General features: G+C 30.8%; 1 protein-coding gene across 9 annotated transcripts in view; it reads right to left on the bottom strand.

Annotated features, from left to right (window-relative positions):
• LOC148227172 (uncharacterized) overlaps positions 1-25,719 on the bottom strand; it is a 252,069-nt gene that overhangs the window by 32,726 nt on the left and 193,624 nt on the right. For 4 of the 9 annotated variants that reach the window (XR_015812021.1, XM_088202495.1, XM_088202499.1 and 1 more), the window contains one exon: positions 9,805-9,852. The exons of 4 other annotated variants lie outside the window; for them this stretch is intronic. Coding sequence is in view for 4 of the 5 variants with exons in the window: in XM_088202495.1 (XP_088058621.1) it covers positions 9,805-9,852 (48 nt within the window). In the remaining variant the exon portion in view is untranslated. Of the gene's footprint in view, positions 1-267; positions 653-9,804; positions 9,853-25,719 lie in introns of those variants that run through there. One more of the 9 variants, XM_088202503.1, reaches the window with a different exon arrangement.

Genomic DNA, 25,719 nt, shown 5'->3' with positions numbered 1-25,719 from the left:
GCAAACTTCCATAATATAAATACGCTATGAAAATATCACATATTTTAAAGAGCAAGTAATTATTAAAAATATATTCATTGTAGTTAAAAGCAGCACTGCAAAAATATACTAAAATAATTTTTCTGTCAAAAATAAAGTAAAATCACAGACCGATTACTTTATTTCAATGAATAAAAGTAAAGCTTACTTGTAAGTTGATAATTTGTATATAATATAAAAATATATTGGCGTAAAAATAGACCTAAAAATATATATATAAGTACTCACGTGCATGGTTGCGATTTCCCTTAACGTCACCCCGTAACCCATGTGAATAATTCTAATGCAGTTAAATCAGAGTGAAACTTTCGAGGGTCACCATAGTCATAGAAACTCAAAGTCACTTGAGCAATCGTCCAGATTACGACACTTTACGACAGGTCCTATTATTCCCAAGTTTATGTAAACACACGCAATTTTCTACACTACACTGCAAATATTTTTCAGACAGGGGAAGATCTGAAGACAGTTCGTATCACAATAGTTCGAGCAGTCGGTAGTCAGTCACTCGAGTCGCGGTCATGACTCCATGACTGAGACACGACCGTCCGCTCAGGTTCACCGGCGCGGAATGATCCGTGTAGTACGACTCGCCGTTGAGTCGTTTCGAGGTGAAGTCGGCTACCGACGGACGGTCAAATAGACCCAAATCTCAGGTCGTAAACCTTCATTAGGCGGGCCGGGTTTTGGCCCTACCTAATAATGTATGTGTGTAATAATGTAATACCCATAGGGCCGAGGCCTTGAGTTCGTTCTCCGGGCGTCATCGTGCGCAATCGATCGGAATGAGATCGATTTTTTGGCAGAGCAGGGCAGCGGCGCGATAGGGAAAAATTGTTTTGGTAAACAAAACTGTTTTGGGAAAAATGGCATAAAAAATCGGCGGGTTAATTGAACGCGCACCGGAAGAGACCAGAGTAACGGTGAAACTGTAAAAATTCAAGGATGATGAATAATTCGCGATGGCACGGGCAAAAGTAGCCTGAATCTGGTTTTAAGTTATTATTATGCAATATAAGGCTCGATTTTATGATGGGTAATTTTTTGTGCAGCATCTCTACAATATTACTTAAAGAGATTTTTTATTAAATTATAATAATAATTTAATAAAAATACTCCAATAGTAACTAGAAAAGACCATAATTGTAACGGAAGTGTTTTTTTAATGTATAAAGTAAGGTCCAATTTAAAATTTTTTAAGAGTATTGTAAGTTTGTAAATTAATTTTATTATATAGCATTCAATTAAACATATAAAAATCGATTCTGCTGCAGAATTTCTATAGTCCATAGTGGCTCTGGATTATACCGTATTTGCGTTAACACAGTCAGTTGAAGAGCAATCCATTTTATCATTATTCATAATTGAAAAAGAGATGGCAAGTTGGGATTTACGCCTTTACTATTAGCTCTAAAGCACACGATACGGATATACGTTCGATGTACTTATTATTACGCCTGTTAATATTTTAAGCAAATTTATAAAAATAAATGATAAGTATATCGATCGTACATATAGCTGTATCGTGTGCTTCAGAGCTCTCTCAATTATGAATAATGATGAAATGGATAGCTCTCGAACTGACTATATTAACACAAATAGGGTATAGTACTTTATGAGCTATGTCATCCCGATTCTTAAAAATATGTAGTCAACTTTTCAATTATTTTTTATTAACCCATTTGTTTCAAGCCCTGGAGATTTTGTGCAAAATAGAAGGAGCGGTGTATAATTTTTTTATATTACTACAGAGTTCTGATCAAAGTGTTTTTAACCCAAATTTTGATCAAAAGGAGGGCGCAAAAATAATTATCACTTCTCAGAACTTATAAATCCACGTCAAAAGCAATAAAATCGTGCCGTCACTGTCGCAGTGGAATCGTTCAATTATCTATCATTCATATTCGGACTTTTTATAACAATATTACAACTTAATAAAGCATATCTAAATAAAATTTTACCCAATAGGAAAGCGCAAAAAATATCCCTTCTCAGAAGTCAAAAATCCACGTCAAAAGCAATAATATTGTGCCGTCACTGTCGTAGTGGAAACGCTCAATTATCTAGCGTTCATATTAAGACTTTTTATAACAATATTACGACTAACAATAAGTGCGAATATAATGAAGCGTATCTAAATCAAATTTTGACCAATAGGAGAGCGCAAAAACAACTATCACTATCAGAAGTCAAAAGCAATAAAATCGTATCGGCGTCGATGTGAGATGCGTCGTCTCTATACTTTTTCTTCTACCTATTTTTCCCTGAGAGATGAGTTGGCTTAGTTTGTATTTTGGACTCGCCCTAATGAAAGTTTTAAAACAGTAATTAGTTTTAGAACATTTATTGGTTCGAGATTAGGTTTGGGTTTGAACAGCAAATGTACGTTTCGAAACTGTTATATATTAAAGCAGCATATAGAAATATATATCCACTGGTGAAACATATTTAGAATTCACTAGTGAAAATGTAATTTTACCGAAAAATACACATTCACTGTAACATTTATACATCGCATGCTAAATATATAAATAAATGTATATATTACTATGTATTGAAAAGTTAAAATCAAATAATTGCAATAGAAAATGCAAGATAAATTATATTTTCACTGGTAAAAATATACATTTACCTGTGAAATAAATATCTAAAGACCTGGAGCTATAAAACATAATTGTATGCCTCTATAGTTAAGTGGGCTAAATGTTGGTATTCGAAATCGATTTAATCTACTACTAATCTAATCGTATTTTTTCGATAATATGCATAGAAAATATCCACAATACATTTTCAAAATAATAAAAAGTAATATGACAGCTATGATACAATAATGTGCGTAAAATTGCTGCTTATTTTTCGCACGTACCCATGAAATTGGACCCGCAGCCAAAAGGTTTTTAATAACACAATTTCAATAAAGGATAACACAAAAATTTCACACTAAATTTTTTGAAATACGTGACTAGCAAATCGTTAAATGCTGTATTGAGAAAATACAAAATTGAATGGAACAAAAACACTTTTTTTTAGCTTCTTTACGCACAATAAAAGCATATTTGTTTATCGTTAATAATGCTTACAAAAAGAATTTATGCAGTCTTGCTTATCAATACAAGATAACGACAACCTGTTTCTATTATCACGGATGTGCGCTCTTTGATTTATGCTTTTAATTTATAATACTTTTAATATACTGATAATTTAATAAGTTTAATATTAAGTTGTTCTATGTGTAACATTTGCTAGTAATTCTTAAATAACATACATGACCATGCAATGGATCTGAATTTAATATTCATATATATTTTTACAATATACTTGTACATAAATATTATAAATAATGGTATAAATATAATATCAGAAAGTATAGGATCTGAATACCATAAAGACCCTTGTGCTTTTCATTCTATCATCAAATAATAGATTTTTCTACAGTCATGGATGAATATCGTAATTAATAATAAAAATAAAATTAAGCTAGGTCGTGCATAGCGGGTTTCACTACTTATTTATTAGTTGTTAATTTTGTTTACATTATTATTGTAGCGCATTAGGTTAACGCCTGTCCTGCTACGAAAGCATTAATCATTTATAATAAAATTATAGGCACGAAGTGCATATTATGAAAGCAAAGCGTGAAATTATGAATCAGTGTAAAAATATAAAAATATACAAAAAGCAAACATTACGCATTTCTATTAAAATTATAAACGTGAAGTGCATAAGATGAAAGTAAAGCGCGAAATTATGTATCAGTGTAAAACTGAAAGCACAAAGCTAACATTTTAACACGGACCGCGAAATTATGAGTGAAAAGCGCTAGATTATGAGCGCTTGAAATATATTTATCATATAGATTATATCATTTGCGGTAATCAAGTCATTTAATTGCCATTTTTTCACTACTAATTAGAGAAACACTTGGTTCATGAAAATTTGGATAATTCCAAAACGGGGAATATTTAAAAAAAAGTTTTAAAATGCTTGCAATCAGTATAAGTTGGATTTTATAAGTAGAGATTTGTATGAGAGGAGCACTTGATGTATGAATAGTGAGTTCACAAAAAAAAAAAAAAAAAAAAAAATCGCACAAATATTTTTTAAGAAAGGATTTTATTAGTTGAGAGTCGTATCAGAGGAGCATTTGATTCTAAAATATCTGGGTTGATTCGCCATCTTGTTTCAAAATTGTGACTATTAAAAATCCTTGTCTTAAAATTTTTTTACCAAAGTAGATTTTTTAAAATTAATTAATAATATTTTTGCACATACACCCAGAAATCTACCTGACTCTTACAACCAGTGTGCAGAATTTTTTTAATAGATTTCTCTACCTATTTTAAAGAGTCTCATGTCACAACTTAAAAACTCAAATCAATTTCGATTATCACTAAGAGGCCACAAAACCACAGCAGTCAAAGCGCTTATCCACAATATGTATGTATATATATATATATATATATATAAAGGTTTTTAAAAATTTCTATAATTTTTCAAAAAAAATACCAAAATTAGTGCGCTTTAAAAAAATATAAATACCCTTGATAAAATTCATAGAAAATATTTTATCGCATACAGAAATATACCTGACTTTTGGGGCTAATACCTAGATAAAATTAATTTTAATATATTACTATAAATTATTAATGAGCTTTTGTATCAAAAGCATAATATATTTTAGGGCTGCCATAGATATTTATATATAGAATTACAAAAATATAATTTATATTTTTTCGAGCTACTGCTTTTAGAAAAAAGGTTTATCACGCCTGATGGAAAGTTTACTCGATCATCCCCACGAGAGGTGAGTTGATAAGCGGCAGGCCCCGAGCTACCTACCTGAGTCTACCTGAAGATCTGTAAAGCATGTCAGCATTCAGATTTCGGCTGAAATTAGTGATTTATGCATAAGACCGAAAAAAATGATGTTAATTTCGTGTGCATGTATTAGTATAATATCACATATGCTCGCACATGTGCATGACAATCCCGTCAGAGAATTTTCGTGAATATACAGACGGAATGCCAATTAGCCGAACAAACGAACCGTTCGAAAGGAACGACACCTGAGAGTTTGACGAGTTAATTTATCTTCATTAAAGAAGCGCGGCCACTATTCATCGATGGATCGATACAATCGACACAATGGCGATTTCCAATTACGAAATGTGTCATCGGACCGTTCGCTGGTTTTTATTTAGCGAAGAAGAGAATATGAAAACAAAGACGGGTAGTACAGAAGAATCTGCAGTATTCAGTACCGTAACTAGCTTTTCATACGACTTGTGCAAAAACAGTGAAACACATACAATAAAACGTTTGTTCATAAATATGTTTTCTGTACCTAGACATTCATTAATATAATTGAATTGCACTCGTATGACTTTCATAACAGACAATTCATCATAAAGATAAAATCAGAGAGCAACATTTATATTCGAATATGACTTTATTAGTCCAGTCATTAGAGCTTGTAGAATATCAAACAAAGATGAAGTTTAATGTGTTTTGAACATAAACCTATAAATTTCATTGTTTAGTATACAGTTAAAAACGCTATAAACTTCATATTGGCTACACTGCTTTTAGTCCTTAACTTTAATGACGAATTACAGAGAAAGCATAAATTGTCAAACACCGTTCAAATATCACGTATTTCATAGTACTAGTAGACTATTGAATTTTTATATGCAGCAAATTGAATAGTTAGAATTTAAATGAGCTTTGGGTCAGAAGAAATATTAAATCTCATACAGAATAATATTATTCAGGGTCAGAATAAATATTAAATGGTTAAAATAAGAATGGCATAGGGTCAGAATAAAAATATAGAACGATCAGAATTATAATAATGAATGGCCATAATAATATTATTCAGGGTAAGAATAATTGGCAAATGGTTATAATAAAAATAGCATACGGTCAGAATAAAAATGTTGGTCAATCAGAATTAAAATATACGACGATCACGTGAATTAAAAAACATAACATTTATAAATATAAATGCGCATTAAAATATCTTATAAAATATCTCGCTTGCACCTACACCGTTGGATAGGTTAGGTGCGAGTGAGCGGTAGTGAGCCAGCGTTGGTCAGAACAGTAAACACCCCATGAATAAATCTCAACGAATCTATCTAATTGTATGTAGAACGCGAAGGTATTCAGAGCGACGAATGAAGCGGGAATAACAATAAAGCGGCGGCGGACAGCACGCTTGGCTTATTTTGCTGACATCTGCACAATATTGCGAGCCAAACCAAACAAGTTGGCCCTAAAATACATCGACAATGTCTATGTATTGTTATCCTGACAATCTTTCAACCTAAAACTGACCTTGAGGTTGAAATTAAATTTAATTAAATTAAAAAAATAGCGTTTAATGAATATAGTGTCTTATTGCCAACCCGTCAACACAATTCGACAAAGCTCTAACGCATTATAACAGGTGATGAATCACAGGTGTACGGTTATAACAGTGAAACTGTTACGGTTATAACAGTGAAACTGAAACTCTGGTTCAAAAAAAGCACGCCAAATTCAATCGGACGTCATGGTTCTTCATAAAGTATTTTTCAAATACAATTGTATAGTCAATACGAATTACCAGGTCATTGTTAATACATAGTTTTACGCCGTTTGCGTGAAGAGATTCAAAGAACATGACAAGACTTGTGAGCAACCTACACGATTTTGCATCACAATTTCGCACCGGTTCACACTTATGAATTTTGGCCAAAAACGACATCGTCATGATGCTGCAGTAAACGTATTCAGTAAATATGTCCCCTTGCGAATTTTTCCTGTTCATTATAAATACTATATGAAGACATCTATATTCATGTTCTTATCACATTTATTAAGAAATACAATCGCTATATCAATTGTTTCGAGCATTTATTTTATGAAACAAAAAGTAGAATGATAGGTATAAATTTATGTTAGCACCTGCTGCACCTGCCTAGTTTTTAATATATAATTTATAATGATGGTTATAATACAAAAGAGAAAACATTTCGTTTAAAAATTGAGTAGCGAAATTTGTAAGGGGTCACTTAGTTTTGTGTTATTATATAAATATTATTAATTGAAAGCTTAAATTAATGCCAGACAATAGAATAAATAAAAAAATATTTTTACCTAATTTAAGAAAAAGGGTTTTTATTTATGCTTACAATTTCTCTTTCTATGGAGTTTTGAAATAAAAAAAAATATGTTTTTACCTATCATAATCGGCTATTACATCCGAAAAAAATATATAAATAATGCGCAATTAAGCTCATGCGACGCTTCTATAATATACACCCACTGCTACAATAAGAGACATTAAAAAAACTAAATAACGCCGCCGCGTACCTTAAGATACCAATAATTATGTAAATTACGAACATACACGCACACACGTGTGTGTATGCAAACGCGCAATAAAATTGAAAAATGCCATAATAATTGATTTTATGCGTACGTGAGCCCGCGGACGCTCCGTGTAAACAAAGCACGCGTTCGCGGATCGCGCGTAAATATTTCGATTATCATAATTATCGTCGTGTTATGGCCAAATCGAATTGAAAAAATGAAGAGCGATCAGCGCGCCACACATGGCGACTTCATGAATTAAAATGAAATAATGCTGTTTATAAATCGTTGCTTTTATGTTGGCGGCCGTGTTGACAGTTCGTCGAGCGATGTGGAATTTTGACAGAAGTCTAAAGGGCAATGTCATTGGCCATTGTTGATTTATTTTATTTGCACGTTATTTTACGAGCGTGAAATATTTTTCAATCATAAATTATTTATGTATGAAATTTAGATTTAGCATTAATTTTATTATGCTATCAGGAAAATTTTATGATTTAATAATTCTCCTTGAATAGCGAGATGTTTAATTAGATGTTTAAAGTATTTTGGTTTTACTACACAGTCTTCCTATTTGTTGAAAAATTTACGGAGTGTTCATATACAACACACTATAACGCACTAAATGTTTAATTATACTAGAATATATTAAAAAATATATAATGGTACACAGCTGAAATAGTTCCCACATTAACTGTTTCAGCTCCTCGTAGCTATCGCCAAAAATTTTAAGCAAGCTCATTGAGAAGCTGAAAGAATATATAAACATCACGAAGTAAAAAGATGTTGAATGATTTTTTGCCGAGAATAAGTTACAATACGTGTGTTTTTTCGAAGAAACATAAGCGTACGAGAAAAACATGTTAACTGCCATTTTCAATGGAAGTCAAATATATTATTTATGACAACAATTTGTTAACTACACGGTAGCATAATATAAATATTTGAGGTTATGTCATATGCGCCTTTCATTAAACAAAGTTAAATATTAAAAAAATAAAAAATATTTGTTTAAAGACATTTACTTCATACCAATAATTTTCATGTAGCCTTAAAATTACCAAAATTTTCTTTAAAAATCTAAATAAATAAATTGTAAAGATGTGAATATATATGATAACATATTTATATTTCAATAAATAGATTTATCATGAAACATAGGTATTTTGGTAACACGTTATGGAAATACAAATATTCCTTGTAGTCTTCATATGTAAAATAATTTAAGTTTATATTTATAGTAAATATATATAATAATGTATTGTTTGATTTTATAAAATACAATAACATTATTTTCGCGCGATTTAATAAATTATATACTTTTATTTAAAGTATGAAATAACTAGTATACATTTATTTACAAGTTATGCAAGTATCGAATGCTATAATGGCAATACTGCAAAAACTGTTTCTCGACAAGGATAATGCGACTAAAAATTTCCATTTGTATTCCTAATATTACAAAATACGCAAGTAATGAATATTAATTTTCTTAAAACAATGAATTTTGTGATTGTTTATTAAAAAAAATAAACCGTTTGTTTTTACATGTGTCTTTAATTTAGTTGATAAATATAGAATAAAAAAAATTTCCCCTACTAGAAATATATGCGATTCCCCTATAATAGCGTGAGAAGGTTTAGAATACAAAAAGAGATAAGATATGCATACTTTCGTAGAAAACCATAAATAAGATAACCTTTTCTTTTTAATTAAAAATTAAGATTATATTTTTTATGTAGATATAAATAAAAAATAATAATACTGTTAAAATGCTATACAAACGATCGACAGCGAACAAATCAATCATCTATTCGCATTTAATAACGGTTTGTCAATAGTTCAAGATATGTTATATAAATGTTCCATCACTTCATCGTTTGATAATGAATATAAAGAATAGCTACCGTGGAATGATACCTTTGTAATTTTCCAGAAGAATAGACACATGATCTTCTATCGGAGAGTTGTACCGTTAAAAAAAGAAAGAAAACAAAACGAAGAACGTATACACGACACGCAAAGGTCAGCACGTATCAAACGATTCTTACCTCATGTTTGTGTACAAACATATCGATCATTTCTATACAATAAAAATAAATAATAATGTTATTATATGGTTGTATACGTATGAAAATAATATTTTTTTATACTGCGGTCTAAAAAAGTGGACCCGTATGGGATTTAGTTATTCGGCTACTGGAATTCCTAAAGCCACCGTACAAAAAGGATCATGTAACATCACTAAAAAAAGATCACGCAGCCTCTCGAGAACGGTAGGGGATAATTTAGAGATGGATGATATGTAAATCGAATAAAAAATATCCTTAATAATTATCGTGATACGCATAAATCTCAGATTCTCAAATGTTTATTACATATAATAATATTTTTTTGTTTAAAACTCACACGTCTCCGACACACAATGCTTCTCCAGGATCGAATTTCGATGCTTACCTGTAACAAAACAAATAAAATAACATAAGATATAGGCGTCAAGGTGAAATAAAATAGTAGGAAGGTCGGAAACATTTTTTAACCAAACAAAACGACCGTCGCGTTATCGAGTCACAAACGATTCCGTTATATTTACGGTCGTTCGAGGTGAAAGATAGACAATCGTTGGTATTATTTTATTTTCAGTTTGACTGATTAATTGTTATGCCTTTCCACGGTTAAGTACATAAAATCAACGCGATTTAATTTTATTATCCGTTTATACTTAAGATAATAACGGAATCTTTCTTCGATTTGATTATGTATAATATATCTTATGATACGTTAAATGCTTTAACATGTTTTTAGGCGATTCAAATTGATTATATCGATATAACTAGTTTACTACATCTATGTTTGTATAAATATTTTGATACGATTTACAAAAGTTTCAAACAAATTATATGATCAATAAATATTATATGTATGTACATAAATAACATATTATATGTATGTATATAAATATTATATTATTTGTATATAAATATTATATGTATGTATATACAAAACTTTACAGTTAGGTCTTCAAATACACAATATACTATAAACTTATACTATCTATTCATAATAATGAAACGAACGAAGATCTTTAACTACTCGTTTATAGAATAAACTGCAATTTAGCAGTCAATTCGCAAGGTGGCTATTCAAGAAATAGGGGCAATGGATAATAGTCTAGTGCGAGATCTCTAAAACGTTGAGCTGTATCGATGCATTTTAAAAATGCAATCAACGCTCTACTTTTAAGATGGAACTCGCCATCGGCTAAGGAGTTAACACAATCGTTCTGTTCTAACTGTGTCAAAAAATGGACAACCGCAAACTGACCGTATTAGCGAAAGTTCTCTTGGTGATAATTTCATCAGACACGCATGCTTCTGCTTTCATTTGCTCTATCATTTACATACAAACAGGATATATATCAAAATTTAAGCTCAACATTTATAAGATTAATTTTTTTTTAATATATTATTTTTGAAGGTGTAATGACTTGTGAAATCAATAATAAACCGCACAGTGTGAAAAATCGCAGCTTTCTATTGCAACGAAAAGTTGAAAATAATTCTGGACATATATTATATATTACACAATATGACACAACATCAATTAAGTCTTAAAACCATTATTCAAGTGACAATGTTTAGTCTACGTCCATTATAATATAGCGAAATTCATATGATGTTAATAAAATATAAATTGGTATATAATAAACTTTATGTTTTAATAACCTTATATGCAAAATTCAGCATTGAACTTTGTTTAAATTTTGTTAAATCAACTATAATAAATAAAATAACTAGTTCACATTTTATATATAATTACCATTAGAGAATATACATGGCAAACAATAGTTATCAAATGTTATTTAAAATAAAAATGCTTGTTTCAGTAGCAGATATTAAAAGTATGTTTATTTAAAAATAAGTAAGCCTGTTCATAAATCACAGTCAGTAAGCAGCATTTATCAAAATCTGATACTCATGTTTGAGAATACCGATTCTTTTAACCGATCAATGTATTGTTTTATGATGTACTTTTAAAAGCGTGTCCTGCTTTCTTAATAATGTAATAATTTAAATCCATCACACATTTGATGTAATTTGTATAAAACTGGTAATAAATATAGATATAATAATCATTGAATAGTTTTAAAAATATGCATATTTAAGAATAGTAATTGTTCTTTAGAAGTTAGTTTCAGTGAACTCATGACTCATAGCATTTTATGTATATTTTAATGATTAGCTGTATATAAAATAAATTTAATTTCAGTTTAAAGCACATACAGATAAACCATGTTTTGGCCATTTTTTTGAAGCAAGTTTTTTATGAAAATAAATGATTAGCTTTGAATATTATAAATAGTTCATCAAAAATAATAATATAGATGTCTGTATATTTTTTTTAAATTCTTTTAAAATTTATTTGGAATATTTATGTAAAAATAATAATTTTGCTCAGTGATGAATATATAATACTAAATAATCGGTTTTGGAGGAATGAAATTCCGAATTAGAATTGTGCGGATTATCATAATATGCCTAATAAGTCTGAAAGAATTTTATATTTTTTCTACTCCATCATACCCGAGGAATGTTCGAATTCCGTGCGAGTCTATAGGATTACCAGGAATGATTGGGCACTTTAAACTATTGTGCATCACGAATAGTGCACGCATATGTTACAGAATTATTTAATTGTATAAATAGTTTTTTATATTCGATAAAACATGTGGTATTCATAGAAGGAAAGTCTCAAAGGTAAAATAAGCACTCAGAGTGAAAACAATGGATGCGTATGATAAAAAAGTACTATTTTAAGACGCCCGAGACAAGGCGTGAATTAAATAAACATTTTGACCCACTTTCAGCTTAAGCTTGTATAGATAATGAATACACGAAGCGTCAATTTGTGTATACTGAGCCTATAACTTCGTCAGGATGCCTTTTTGATTAGGAGATATAAACATAATTAATGCTCTTAGATATTTTTGGGCATTAGAGAGATTTGGAAGGAAAGCGCTGATGTATTAATTCTTTTAAAATATCAAAGCGTCCTATCTTGTTATATTATTGATGGGGACTGTCATCTTATTGGAATTATGTCCCGAGGTCGTTCAGGATGAACGTCATCTTGCACCTGTAGGTTCGTAATCGTCGTGGATCATTTTGGACCGGTGAAGTTGATAAAAAATGACAGGATGGTGCCTATTTAACAATAGTGCAACAATGCAGAAGAAAATTTAAGGAATTTTGCATAAAAAATGTGCTTACAAAATATTCAGATTAGAAAGAAATTTAATAAGCATATCACTACGCATTTTATAGTAGCCTGAAATAACTTTTAATATTAACATTTTAGAGTTATTTGAGGTTAATTACTTTTTTAGAAATAATATTAATAAATATTAAGTAATGTATTTAAAAAAAATATATTAACTATTAGGCCATCTTATAAATACTAACACTATATATATTACGATTTAAACTGTCTAATACTTAATATTATGCTATTAATGGTACAAGATCTCCATTTGAAAGGAAGATCGTGAGACTTGAACTTGGTTTATGTTCTAATACAACGGACTCATTTTATTATGCTGTGATAAAAATACCCTAAAATAATGATAATATATTAAATAATCTCCTATTCTTATTCTTCATATTATATTTTTGAATGGGATTCTACAGATATTATGTCAAACATTCGTGACTCGCAAATGTTACGTAGAAATAAATGTTCATTTATCCAATTTCCTATTTGTCAAAGTTCTTAAATTGATCAGTGGGAAAAAAGTCGCTTTTGTGAGCGACGTGTACTTTTTTCCATTACTTAACGAAATCGAAACACAATAACAGTAATAACATAGGAAAAATCGTCTTAAATTCGTGATAATCCCAGTCGTTATTAAGTGCACGAAACATCGTTTATGCCCGGACAGGGATAATGATACACCGAGAGAGAGAGACACGACAGTGGCCCGAAAGCGTTTCACCGCGAGCCGATTTTGTCCTGACATCAGATTTTCGGAGACGTCAGGGCCTCGGTCAAGGAACGCCCAATTGGCCCGTATCTCTCTCTCTCGATTGTGTGCCCGTATAATTTGTGGACAGAGAAACGATACACTTTTTCTCCGGAGCAAACTAAACCACTAGCGCTAGCCGGTATCGCTGTTCTCGGAACTTCCTTATCAAGATCGCCGAGGAATAAATAAATAAACCGAGTGTGTGTAATTATGAATAAGAGAAAAATGTAAACGATTCTTCACGAGACGACAGGGAAAAGTTTTTGAAAGATTGCCGCTTCTGTGAATCTTGTGAGAGATAAAAGTCTCGGAAATGCGACTGCACTATGGAATCGGGTAGAAAGTTACTTGGATTTTGTTTAATTAGTTGTTATTGCGTCTGGGTTCGTATTATATTTACTATGTTTACGAAGAGTCAATGACTTTATGTATCTACTGAAAGCTTTTAAAGTGAATCACTCGCTATTTGTCACTTCTAACGGGTGTACATCCAATAATATGTAAGGAATTTATTCAGAAAGTTGGGTAAGATAGCAGGTACTTGACTTTCAAAATCTGGTAATATTATAAACATAAATAAACGTCATTTAAATTATTTAGCAGGTTGATGAAACCTCATGTACAAATACGTCATTTGGGAAACTTAATTTTTATATAAGGTTGATTCATAGCAAGTGGAAGATTTATTCAGTCTAAAACGGACCATAATCGGAACAAAATTTTTATAGTTAAAACTCTTATTTTGTATTTATTTCACGAGTGTTGTTTTTTATATTTTTTTTCCTATGCGTCGACAAAATATTTACGTATTATTTTTTGTATGAGTTAAAACTAAAATAAAATCTGGTGTAGGCTACGAGAACTATTGTCAAAGAACTGTATGACGTTGGTGCAAAAAAATCCGTACTGATGATGGGGTGTGATTTTGAAGCCAAAAGAGACGCTTAAAAAGCTGGAACAGATTTTTTTATAAGCATATATGAATTACCATACATATAGAGAATTGTGGTGGTGTTTAAATGTCAGACAGTCTTTGCTGGAGTGTCGAGTTGAATTATTGTCGGCTATGATTTGTTGTGGTGTGTTCACCACAACATATGTGTGGATGATTCGCTGTGTTTAATGCTATCACTCTGATGCGTCTCCCCCCGTCTGCTCTATATGACCGACTGTCACATATTTATTGCAGATAATAAAGTTTACGAGGCAATTGCATCGATTTTTGGACACGCCTATGAAATGTATTTAAGCCTTAAAAGAAAAACGGTCCAGATGGCTACTCCGACGATCACTAACCAAGAGGCAGAAGACAATAAAATTGTGGCGGACCACACAGAGCCGCGTTTGTAAAGGACCTTTCCTGAAATTAATATAATAACTGTGACCAAAAGTGATTATTTAACAATAGAACGATCACACGCAGGCTCTCGTTATGACCTGAACTCATAACTAACACGCAAGGATTATACGGGTTCCCTCATAAATAACACGCAAGGATTATACGGTGCATTGAATGAATATTATTTTTTTATGAAACGGTCACAGAAAACAACGTTTCACCGGAAGACAAATATTGCCGCTACACATACACAATTCTTCGACCTCAGAGATATCCATCAAGCAAATGTCAAATGCCCTGGATATTTAAGCCTGGATTCCAATGAGGAGAGGGTAATCACAACTAGCAGACGTCCATCCGCCCGCCGACAACATAATATCATGGACGCTCGCACCAGAGAGGGATCGACTCTACCATACGAGCACCGTAGCAGAGAGGAAGCAACTTCCGCTATACACCCGCTGCCACGCCACCTACAAGACCTCTGAAGATTTTCCACCAACATCATCCCTCCGCCAGATTCTCCACCACTGCTCGGAGAAAACATCTCACTATTCATAGGCTGTCGCAATATGTAATATAATCTAATATATAATAACTAGTTTCTACCTGCGTCTTACTGGCTGCGAAGGAACTTTCTTTAGGGTTACTAAACTTTAAATAATTATGCGCAGAGTAGAATGCATTGTCTATCGCACATCCTTTCTATACAAAAAATAGTTTTTCAGGTGCACTTATGAGTGAATATCGTCTCGGGATGGATGTGCTATTAGGTGGTCCGTGAAAAATGTAAATAGTGTGTGACCTAACTTTTGAGACATTAGTTTCTATTTTATTTTGTCCAAAATTATCGTTACAAAGACCTCTAAATTATAACAAATTGTGTAGGTGGTTGAAAATTATTCTAGTGAAGATCTCCATCTGCTATTGATGAAGAAAGTTAAGGAAACATTGTTAAAGCTAATCCAAAAATAACAGTTCGGTTATTGTTTTACGACATCTATGCCAAAGGAAATGTAAATATGGTTAAATGGGTACCGCACGAATTAACCAAAAGTTTGTTTTTCATTAGTTCTCAGAATTAATAAGGAAGCATTCTTAAAAAGAATTATTACATGTGACGCGTATAACAAAAGGGAGAGGAAATGGTTAGATTGCAAGAAACATTTCGAAACCGAGTTGACAATATGTTGGTATTCTTGAAAATTATTCATTGAACGTATCTAAAACCAGATGATACTATTACAGCGGAATCATATTGTAAAGAAATTAAAACCATGCATAGAAAATTAGGTATAGAACACACAATGTTAGTAAACAAAGCGATATTGCTACACGATAATGCGAGAAATTATATGTACTTTAATTAAACGAATTATATTTTTAAGTTTTTTCTGAACTCCTTTCTTTTTCTCCTATAGATAATCTCATTTTTAAGCATTTAGACGTATTTCTAATATAAACGTAGCTTAAGCAATATATAGCATTTTATATCATTCTAAAAAAAATCACTTTATACGTTGTTATTGAAAATAGCTACGTATATCAGAACACATTATCGTATTTCAATTTTTTACTAAGCTAAGTGAAGATTCTACAACGATTTGTATATTCTGAAATAATAATGGGTTTATAAATAAAGAAAGATTTTACGAATGCAATTAAGCATTACCATTCTTAGATATGTTTTTAAATGTAATTTTAAAAAAATATTGCACATAAATATAAACTAAACTTTGTGTCCGCCTAGTTGAAGTGAATTGCATATTTCCAAGGCAAATTTACCTTTGAAGATCATACACGTTATCACGAAAAGAAAGTACGGAAGCATCTCATCATTGATTACGAAACGATAGTGTACTTATTGAAAAAAGTCTATTGTTACTTCCAAACCAGACCGGCGATCTTTTCCTTGTATAGACAGACATCTCGAAACCCCCGACTCACCATTAGGTGGATCTACAACCTGAATCGTCGGAAGCGTGATACCAGCACCGTGCATAGGTACCATTGATACCACAACGAATAAAAGAAATCACGCAAAGCACGAGACGGGACTAATGTGATGTGTACCGTATATCAAAATGTGTCCCACCACATAATACCAGATAGTCACGAGCGCTGGACCATACTTAAGCCACGCCGAATAATAGTATTAAAATTATCTAGCCGACGTAATCCTTAAAAGATTCTCAACCTCGGGCCGAAGCCATCAAATCCAAATTTGACACAGGGCACGAAATCAAAAAGTCCATGGATGCGTCTTCACAAATCATTTATGGCTATAAAAAGTTTTACGACGAGTGTCCTTTAAAAAAATGCGCATCCTTTCATACGGTCTTGAATGATGACTCTTATTCTGAATCATAAATCTTTTACTGCGGTATGCACATATACATAAATACAACGCTCAAGAATTTGGCGTTTACTCTCGGGTAATTGGTGAAAATTAGTCAAGTTTCGTACTTAAAGGTAAATGTTTCAGACACTTTTTTCGGGGTTACTAACCGACCATGGCTAATGGCACGAGTCCTTCAAAAGCCCCGAGGAAAAGAGCAACAAAGAATGTTTGAAGGCAGAATGCAAAGAAAAATAATAAAAAAAGCGAAAACATCTCTTCGGCGAAGGCAAATAAGACCAACGAGAAAAGTGACGTAAAACCTCTGGAATAAAAAAAACAAAAACATCTGTTCGGGTCTCGTGTATCATTTTATTCGCAGTTGAAAATATCACATATATTATTTTTGACAGGGTTACACTTGTGAAAAAAAGTATTACATATTATATTCATATAGAAAATAATGTTGCAGTTCATTATGTTAACATAATCTCTGATACCATTACCAGAGAAGAAATTATGATTTTTATTTTATAAATAAAAATTTAAGATTGCCTCCGTGGCTCGCACCCGAGACCTCCTGGTTACCAGTCTAGATCTTACCGACCTAAATATATCGATATGTTCTATTACATTAAATTTCATAGGCTTACTACAAAATGGCAAAGCAGTAGAATGGCTATTTTTTTTATTGTAGTATACATTATATTGTATAGCACAATAAAAAATATTTTGTAGCGATTTTAAAACAATTTTTTTTAAAACTTCATTATTATGTATAGGAGTTTAAGAGGATTTCAAATTAACTTATTATGTAACATGTATCATAAGCTAGCATATTCACTAATACAAATCCAGTTAAAATATTTTGTTGTAAAAATAAATATTTTGTAAAAGCAAAAGATTTTTTTCTAAGAATTCTTAAAAACAAAATCGACATTTTAAAAAAAATGCCAACAATGAGATAAGCCAATAGAAGTATATAAAATAGCAGATAATTTCAAAAATAAATTAAGTTTTTTTATATTTGTGGTAAATAATATATACATTTGTAATACATTATTAGAAGCATGTTTTTTGTGCCAATGCTTATATGAACTTTGAGATGTTTGTTTTATTATTATTAAATGTATGTGCATATGTACAAGATAGAAGCGAAAGTATTGTACAATCGTATTGATGTAATAATATCAATTTGTTCTTATGAAACATGTCACATCTATTGTTGCGCATTGAAATAATATCTCAGGTATGTTAGTGAAGTAATTCAATTTGTGAACACAAGCAAAAGGTAGACGTTAAATATTTATTTATGATAATGAAAGCGAAATTGTGAGTCAGCCACGAATTATTTAGATCGACAATCATGATATTTGGCAACGGTCAATAACTTTTCGGAGATGAATGATTTGGTCCAGAAGTGATGTGGAAACCACACTATGCATTTTTGTTCAGCGGGTTTCGTAAACGCCCGACCGTCGATATCTAACGCGAATCTATTTAAATACTGATTCAAAGTGTTATACCATCTACAAATATTCCAAGAAGATGTTTCAAAATCATCCAGGCATATAACAATATCAAATATCATACACGTCCCGACTCGTGTTTATTATTATGTATTATTAACTGAATTTCGGGGTGGTAATAGTAAAGCGTCATGAGAATCGGTTCAAGGTTCAACTTTTATTTATGCGTGACATGAAAGCGCCGAACGAAAGGTAACGTCACTCAATACGTATGCTATATAATATAATGGTGATGTACTGTCGGTTACTTATCAAAAGTCGTCAAAATTCATCAGAGAGAGTTGTCTACCCGCCCGAGAGCCATTACCATATTCGAAGCTGCGTATAGTATTATAATATAATGTGTAGTACTACGGAATGCACCTTTAGAAAGTGCGAAACAATAACAATAATAAGAACAGAGCCAAAAAAATAATGATAATAAAGAATCGTTTCAATTTCCGTTGAAAGGGAAAACGTTAACCACCTGCGTTGAGAGCTTTTGGCGAGATGAAATAAATATCAAAAGTGGTCTGGCCAAAAAAGGGAGTAATGAGCTTTTTTGATCGTGTGTCGTTACGCAAGTATAGTAATTGCGATTTAAGTTTTCGGACTCGCAAATAAATAATATTCACTGTGAAAATGCCTTCAAAATGTTATATGACGAATTCTGCATAAATAATTTATGTATATATTTATATAATATGAGATTAATTATACATAAAGTAAACTATCGTCGTGAAAGATAGTATCCACAAATATCAATAGATAAAATACGTTTTGATCGACATTAACCTCAATCTTCATACGTACTAAGTATATATTACATGTTCACGTTTAAGACATACCTAGTTCAGTCAATTCTAACATATATGTGTATTAAATCGGAAGCAATGATAATGTGTATGTGTTATAAAAGGAAAAACTCACTTTTCGGCCTCGGAGCCCGTCGCCGGTAATTCAAAATTTAAAGATTTTATTACGATGATTGTTTATCTAATTTAATCAATGTATTCTTTAATCCTCAACACATAATGTATATATTTAATTTTCATAGTTATAACACACCGAGTTAATTTGCAATCCGATTATTTTATACAACGCACAAGACGAATTAATGAAAATTATTGTCGCGTAACAAAATTTTACTAATAAATAATAATTATTTAAAACAGTTGCCACGTTACTGTCAGCCATCTTATATTATATTTGAATGCTTATTTTTCATTGGTCGAAACAACAGAATGCATTAAAGCAATAGAGAAAATTTAATTTTAATTTTTATTATTATATTTAAATATATTTCCTTTGTTTACGTGTATTATACACCGTTCATACAAAGCGATACGATTTACAGAGATTAGTTTAATAATTCACTGATCGATTTTATTTATCTAAAAATATTATATATTCAGTAACTACTCCTACGTTATTTAATTTTAACAAACCAATTGATTCACTGATTTTTTTTGTTCTTAACTGATGAATCGATTTGAAAGCAATAGATGATTGGAGTGAGATATCGCATATTTTGGTTTTACCAAGGTGGGAAAATAAATACCATGATTAACTGAATAAAGATCACTAAATCAGATGTAAAGAGAAAACTGTAATGTTAATGAATTAACCTTAATTGATGATTTTAGTATCAATGCAGAAAGGACAGACATATAACAAAAACACTCTTTTCTCAAATTTTGACAAACATTTGCAGAGATACAATTTGCATATTTTATGATAATTTAACTTTTGAATTATTCTTAAATAATTAAGTAATCATACCGAGCTCATTCATAACTCTCGAAAGTTACTTCACCAACCTCTGCGCGCATAAATCTCATCTTAATTGTATTACAGGTGCGTGTGCGTACCTTCAATAAATAAATTAACTGTACCGCGGATTAAAAAACCCACACACTTCTATTCAAAACGGTTTTAACTTCCGATGGGAAAGTGATAGCAAGTTTCGGTAATGGTCCCGGGTTCGGGATGATACGTACCAAATTTAGGTATCGATTGCGTGCTGCGAGATCTTAAAAGCGATAGCGATTCGAGAAAACAGTGTTATGTACTTATGTACATATCCCTAAATAAGGGGCCATTGAAAGTGCTTTCTAATAGCATATAAAGATTACTACACCAGCTCTCCCAGTATTGACACAATCAGATCTATTTATGATTAAGAAGACGTTTCGCTGCGTCACAAGAGACGATCTTCTTATTTAATATATCGTACCATCTGAGAGAGCTTTCGTTGAGTCACATTCTAATAATGAATAATGCGGCAACAGGAGTGTTAAAGCCAAGAAAGCGAATTGGAAGAGTATCAATTTATCTTCGTCACTGTGACACTCGAACGAGATACGTACCGAAATGTAGTACAATATTTTGTCATTGTGCTTTCATTGTTTTTTTGTGGCCCATTGGGCAAATCACCAGGATTTCTAGAATCTCGACACGAATACACAAGATGGGATTCACTCTCGAAATGCAGCTTAATTTCGATTTTAGAAGTGAAATGTGCGATTTCACCGTGTGGGTTTATATTCATCCGATGAACTGAATAAGGATAAGCAGATGTCAAAATATAAACAATAATATAAATTAAAAACACAAATATACGGAACTATGGAATATTATTTATATTGTTATATTGTATATATTAAATAAATTTTAAGCTCAAGTTTTTAGTATTAGATTTTAATTGCATTATTTTTGTATTAAAATCGTACAAAAATTATTCCATATTTTTTTTGCTATTTTAAGGTTTTAAGTGAAATATTTATGTATACTTATTTTTTCGCTAGAATTATTGTTTTACGCATATTTTTATAGTAAATATCTATTTCAAAGCACAATGTACATTTTGTGGATATAATAACATTTTTTTGCACAGGCAAAGTCCATCTTATTATGTTGAAAATTTTATATTTTTTAATAGTTACTTATAAAAAGCTAATGGCAGACAGTAATTAATAGTTATCTTACATAATAATCGATTTTAGTGGTATAAAAATGATAAATAACCGAACAGTATAATCAAAAAGCCCCAATAAAAGTACAAATTTAAAAACTAGAATCAGCACTAAGCTCGATGTTTTTCATTTCTCGATTTTCTAGAGAATTTCGTGAAATTTTTATAAATACAAACTTTTTTCATATTTTTATGGTATGTGATTATATTAATACTGTATATATTATATAAAAGGCTTCTAAGAAAGCACACATATTTTATAACATCTGGCATGGACCTACCTTTTCTTATGCAGAAGTATAAAAAAAGAAAACGGTTGTAAAACACACAAAAATATTCGTACAAATTGAATTTTTAACGAACATGACGGAAAATTTTCCTGCCATTTTTCTCGAGAAATTCTCAAGAAAAAACACTAATCAATTTTTTTCAACTTTTCAACTTTTTTTTCTTAAAAGGACTACAACATATGCTAAAACATATGATTATAATAAATTATTTTAGACAGGCCTGAATTGTACATTATTTGTATTAATTTATAAGAGTTTAAAAATTAAATACCAGACTTAATTTAACTTAATAAATATATAAACGAAATGGAATGGAAATCTGAGAGAGCTTTCTTTTTACTATACATTGAATACAATAATTAAAATTACCATAAAATTTCTAATAAAATATACTATATTATGGCCCGAGCCATGCCCCTTCAGATGACACGCCGATTATAAATAACATATAATCGAACAATGACATAATTTTTATTCAATCGTGACCCTCGAACAATGACATAAATTTTCATATCGTACGACCCTCCCCATTTCTCCACAAAATTTATGTGATACTAAATACTGAAATGAAAGTCCCATGATCCGAGCAGCGTCAATGGGCATCGAGATGATATACGCACGAATGCTAGAATCTCGTATGTAAATAACGAAAGTATTCTTTTTGTTCAATTCCAAAAAAGTCCACGTGGAAAGTCAAGGCTTACGTCAGTGTGTCAATGTCGACTGGTGTGTGTATGTATTTTATTTTTACGTTGTCCGGGAAGTAAATAAAGGACGGGCATGTGTTCAAACACACATTTACGGTATATGTGTCAAAAAAAGTCCCAAGAGATTTCCCTTTTGACCTCCCGGACCTATTATACCACGCCTATTAAAACAACATAAATAATATTAAGTTACCTGGCGCGGGGAAAGAAAGCGATAATTTATACATACGTTCGGTTATGATTTGAATTTCAGGTGAAAAGTGCTTGATCGATTCACGAGGCTTTTTTCCTCGGTTGTTTGAGTTCATATTAATTTCACGGTTAATTTGTTTGGACGATGAGCTTTTTTGTGCCAGGATTACGTTGGCGACATAACGGTCAGTAGTATGCTCGTATTTGCGGGCACTTCACAGAGATTTTATAAATCGAAAAAATGTATATTATATCATGGGAAGTACGAATAAAAAGCGTTAGATGATCGGCAAAAAATCTATGAATGAAATTGACGGACTTTTTTATTATTAATAACCGACGATAAATTGGTAACTGTATGTTTTTAGATGGTATGCGAGCAGTTCTCAGAAAGCATAGCTTGAATATAATATTTTTTAAATAAATACATGATATAAATCTGTAAAAAATATATAGATACGATATGAAGACGTGGTAAGAAATATGTTTTGTTTGTTCACACTAGTTAGGTAAAACGTACAATTATTATAAATCTTAGAAAATGTTTCTGCATAACTACGAGAACTAATTATTGTAGTTATAATATGTTGGTTGTAAAATGCATCCAGAATTAAACATTGATATAAATGTATCGATATATATAATATATATATATACATATATATTTAAATTATGCATTTAAAAATAGTCCGAAGCTTGAAAAAATCGTGTTAATAAATAATATGGATGCAAAAAAATGCAATATAATCCGCTTGTAAAAAGTGGTATGTTATGATTAATAATATTTAAAAAAATAATGATTCATAATATTTAAAAAAATATGATACAATAGAATATAATGTAAGCATGTGCATATGTATATCTATAAGTTAAATACATATTATATTTTAATATTTTCTTAAATTAAATAAAAAAAATGACTTGCAAAAAAAAAGTTGCATATAATAAGTATATTTATATACAATTAATTCATAATTTAGTCAATTTATATTTCTATATTTCTATCGTGGTATAATCGGTGACAATTACCCGAAAGACCTGGGTTCGAATCCCATACGAAGCATTGTGTATTTTAATTTTTATTGTATAATATTTTAGAAATCCAAATTAGTGATTATTATATATTTATAACTTCGAATGATTATCACAAATAAGGTTAATCTAATCTCACAGATGAGTAATTAAAATCGAATCAGGTCATATATTTTATTAAAAATTCTTTGATAACGAGATCTTATAAAATATCTTATATGTATTAAATATACAAATGTATGTGACGTCTAGAAACAATATCAGTTATAAAATATGTAACTGATTTTCATACTATTTTTTTTTGTGAAATGCTACAAGCGTTGAGAATAAAAAGAACAACTTTAAGTTTCGCTGTTTATAAGAAAGCTATTTAAGCAGTAATAATTTTAAACGTTTCTTAATAGATGACTCTATATACCTATATAGTAATGTAATATTATTTTATAGCATCAATGAGAGTTTTTGTGAGAGCCTCGTATGTGGCTTTTGACTTGAGAAAGGCAAGGGAATGAAGTAAAACGCAGAGGTTTTCTCTTTGTTTTCTACGGAAACATAATACTTAATTAGTGACACTGCGATTAATCTTTATTATAAACATATTAGTTGTATTCAATTTAATAATATGATTTTTCATTGCTGCATTGCTTGACTTGATATCTATTTATGAGATCAAAAAAATGTAAGACAGCATAATCTAAGGTGATCAAATAAATAATTCTAATCTACAGGTTAATGTGAGGCTTTCAAAATAATTGTATCAAGCCTTACAAATACTTCTATTATAGATGTATAAGATGGACATAACTGATATTGATTCTATATGTCACATGTGTCTGTTATTATTGAACTATGCATGAAAGTATGTTTTAGTTTACGTTATCCGGTTTTGGGTTTGCGTAACGCGGAATTTTTGTCGCAATCGCACCCGAAACGGCAGTCGTTTATATTTTGCGAAACAGGGGCGTAATGATACAGAAGTCGCATTGCTAACGAAACCGAGATTGAGAAGAAAACTGAACCGTGGACAATAATTAAACGGGCATGAGTGATTAATGACACACGAATTGACATGTCGACATGCGTTTCGATTTTAATTTAGAATCGGACTATGGTCACTATTTGGGTTCAAATGTGAACTCGATTCGGTCACCTTTCTAAATTTTACATAAGAACGATCAGAAGGGAGTTTAATGTATATTGAAGTACTTTCAGAAGTTTAGAATACACATGTCTTCTTCTGAACATATTTAAAATTTCTAGATCCATAGATTTATTCGAATCAAAATATTAAATTTGTAAGGTATAATTAGGGCTGTGAAGAGCGAACTTTGAAAAACAACGATTCCGGGCCTCATGACAAAAATGGTATTTTGTATATTTTTTAAGATCGTAATATATTTTTTTAAATACAAGATACTTTCTATGCTGGAAATAATTATAAAAATTAGCCGCCGCAGCGATATATTTTCTGAAATCATAATTTATGAGAAACATTTTAATTAAGCATTAAAAAGTATGTAAAATATATACTAAAAATATTTATCTGGTAATTTGTCGTGTTTTCTTTGCTGAAAACGTTCGATTATCAAGCGTTTTTATTAAGACTTATTATAACAATATTATGAGTGAGAATCGAATAAAGTACATTTGTCCGAATAGAAGAGCGCAAAAAATAATTAACTAGAATTCAATCATATGTTACTTCCGTTGGTGTTTGAGAAAACTTTAACTATTTTAAGGATATAGTGATTGATTGTTTCAATACTTGTAGTTTATTGTAGCTTATGTTATATAAATAACGCTTTAAAAATATTAAGTGTTTTCAATTACTTCTTCTAATGATCACACATCCCCATCTTCTATTCTAGCGTAGAAGGTAAATATAAGTAGAGCACTAAATTGTATCAATTCCCTTGTATGCT

Source organism: Plectrocnemia conspersa, unplaced genomic scaffold, assembly GCF_051122295.1.
Source record: "Plectrocnemia conspersa isolate PC_06_02 unplaced genomic scaffold, ASM5112229v1 ptg000013l, whole genome shotgun sequence".
NCBI lineage: Eukaryota > Metazoa > Arthropoda > Insecta > Trichoptera > Polycentropodidae > Plectrocnemia > Plectrocnemia conspersa.
Note: the sequence above shows the minus strand (reverse complement) of the source record. Positions and strands in the feature narration are given on the sequence as shown.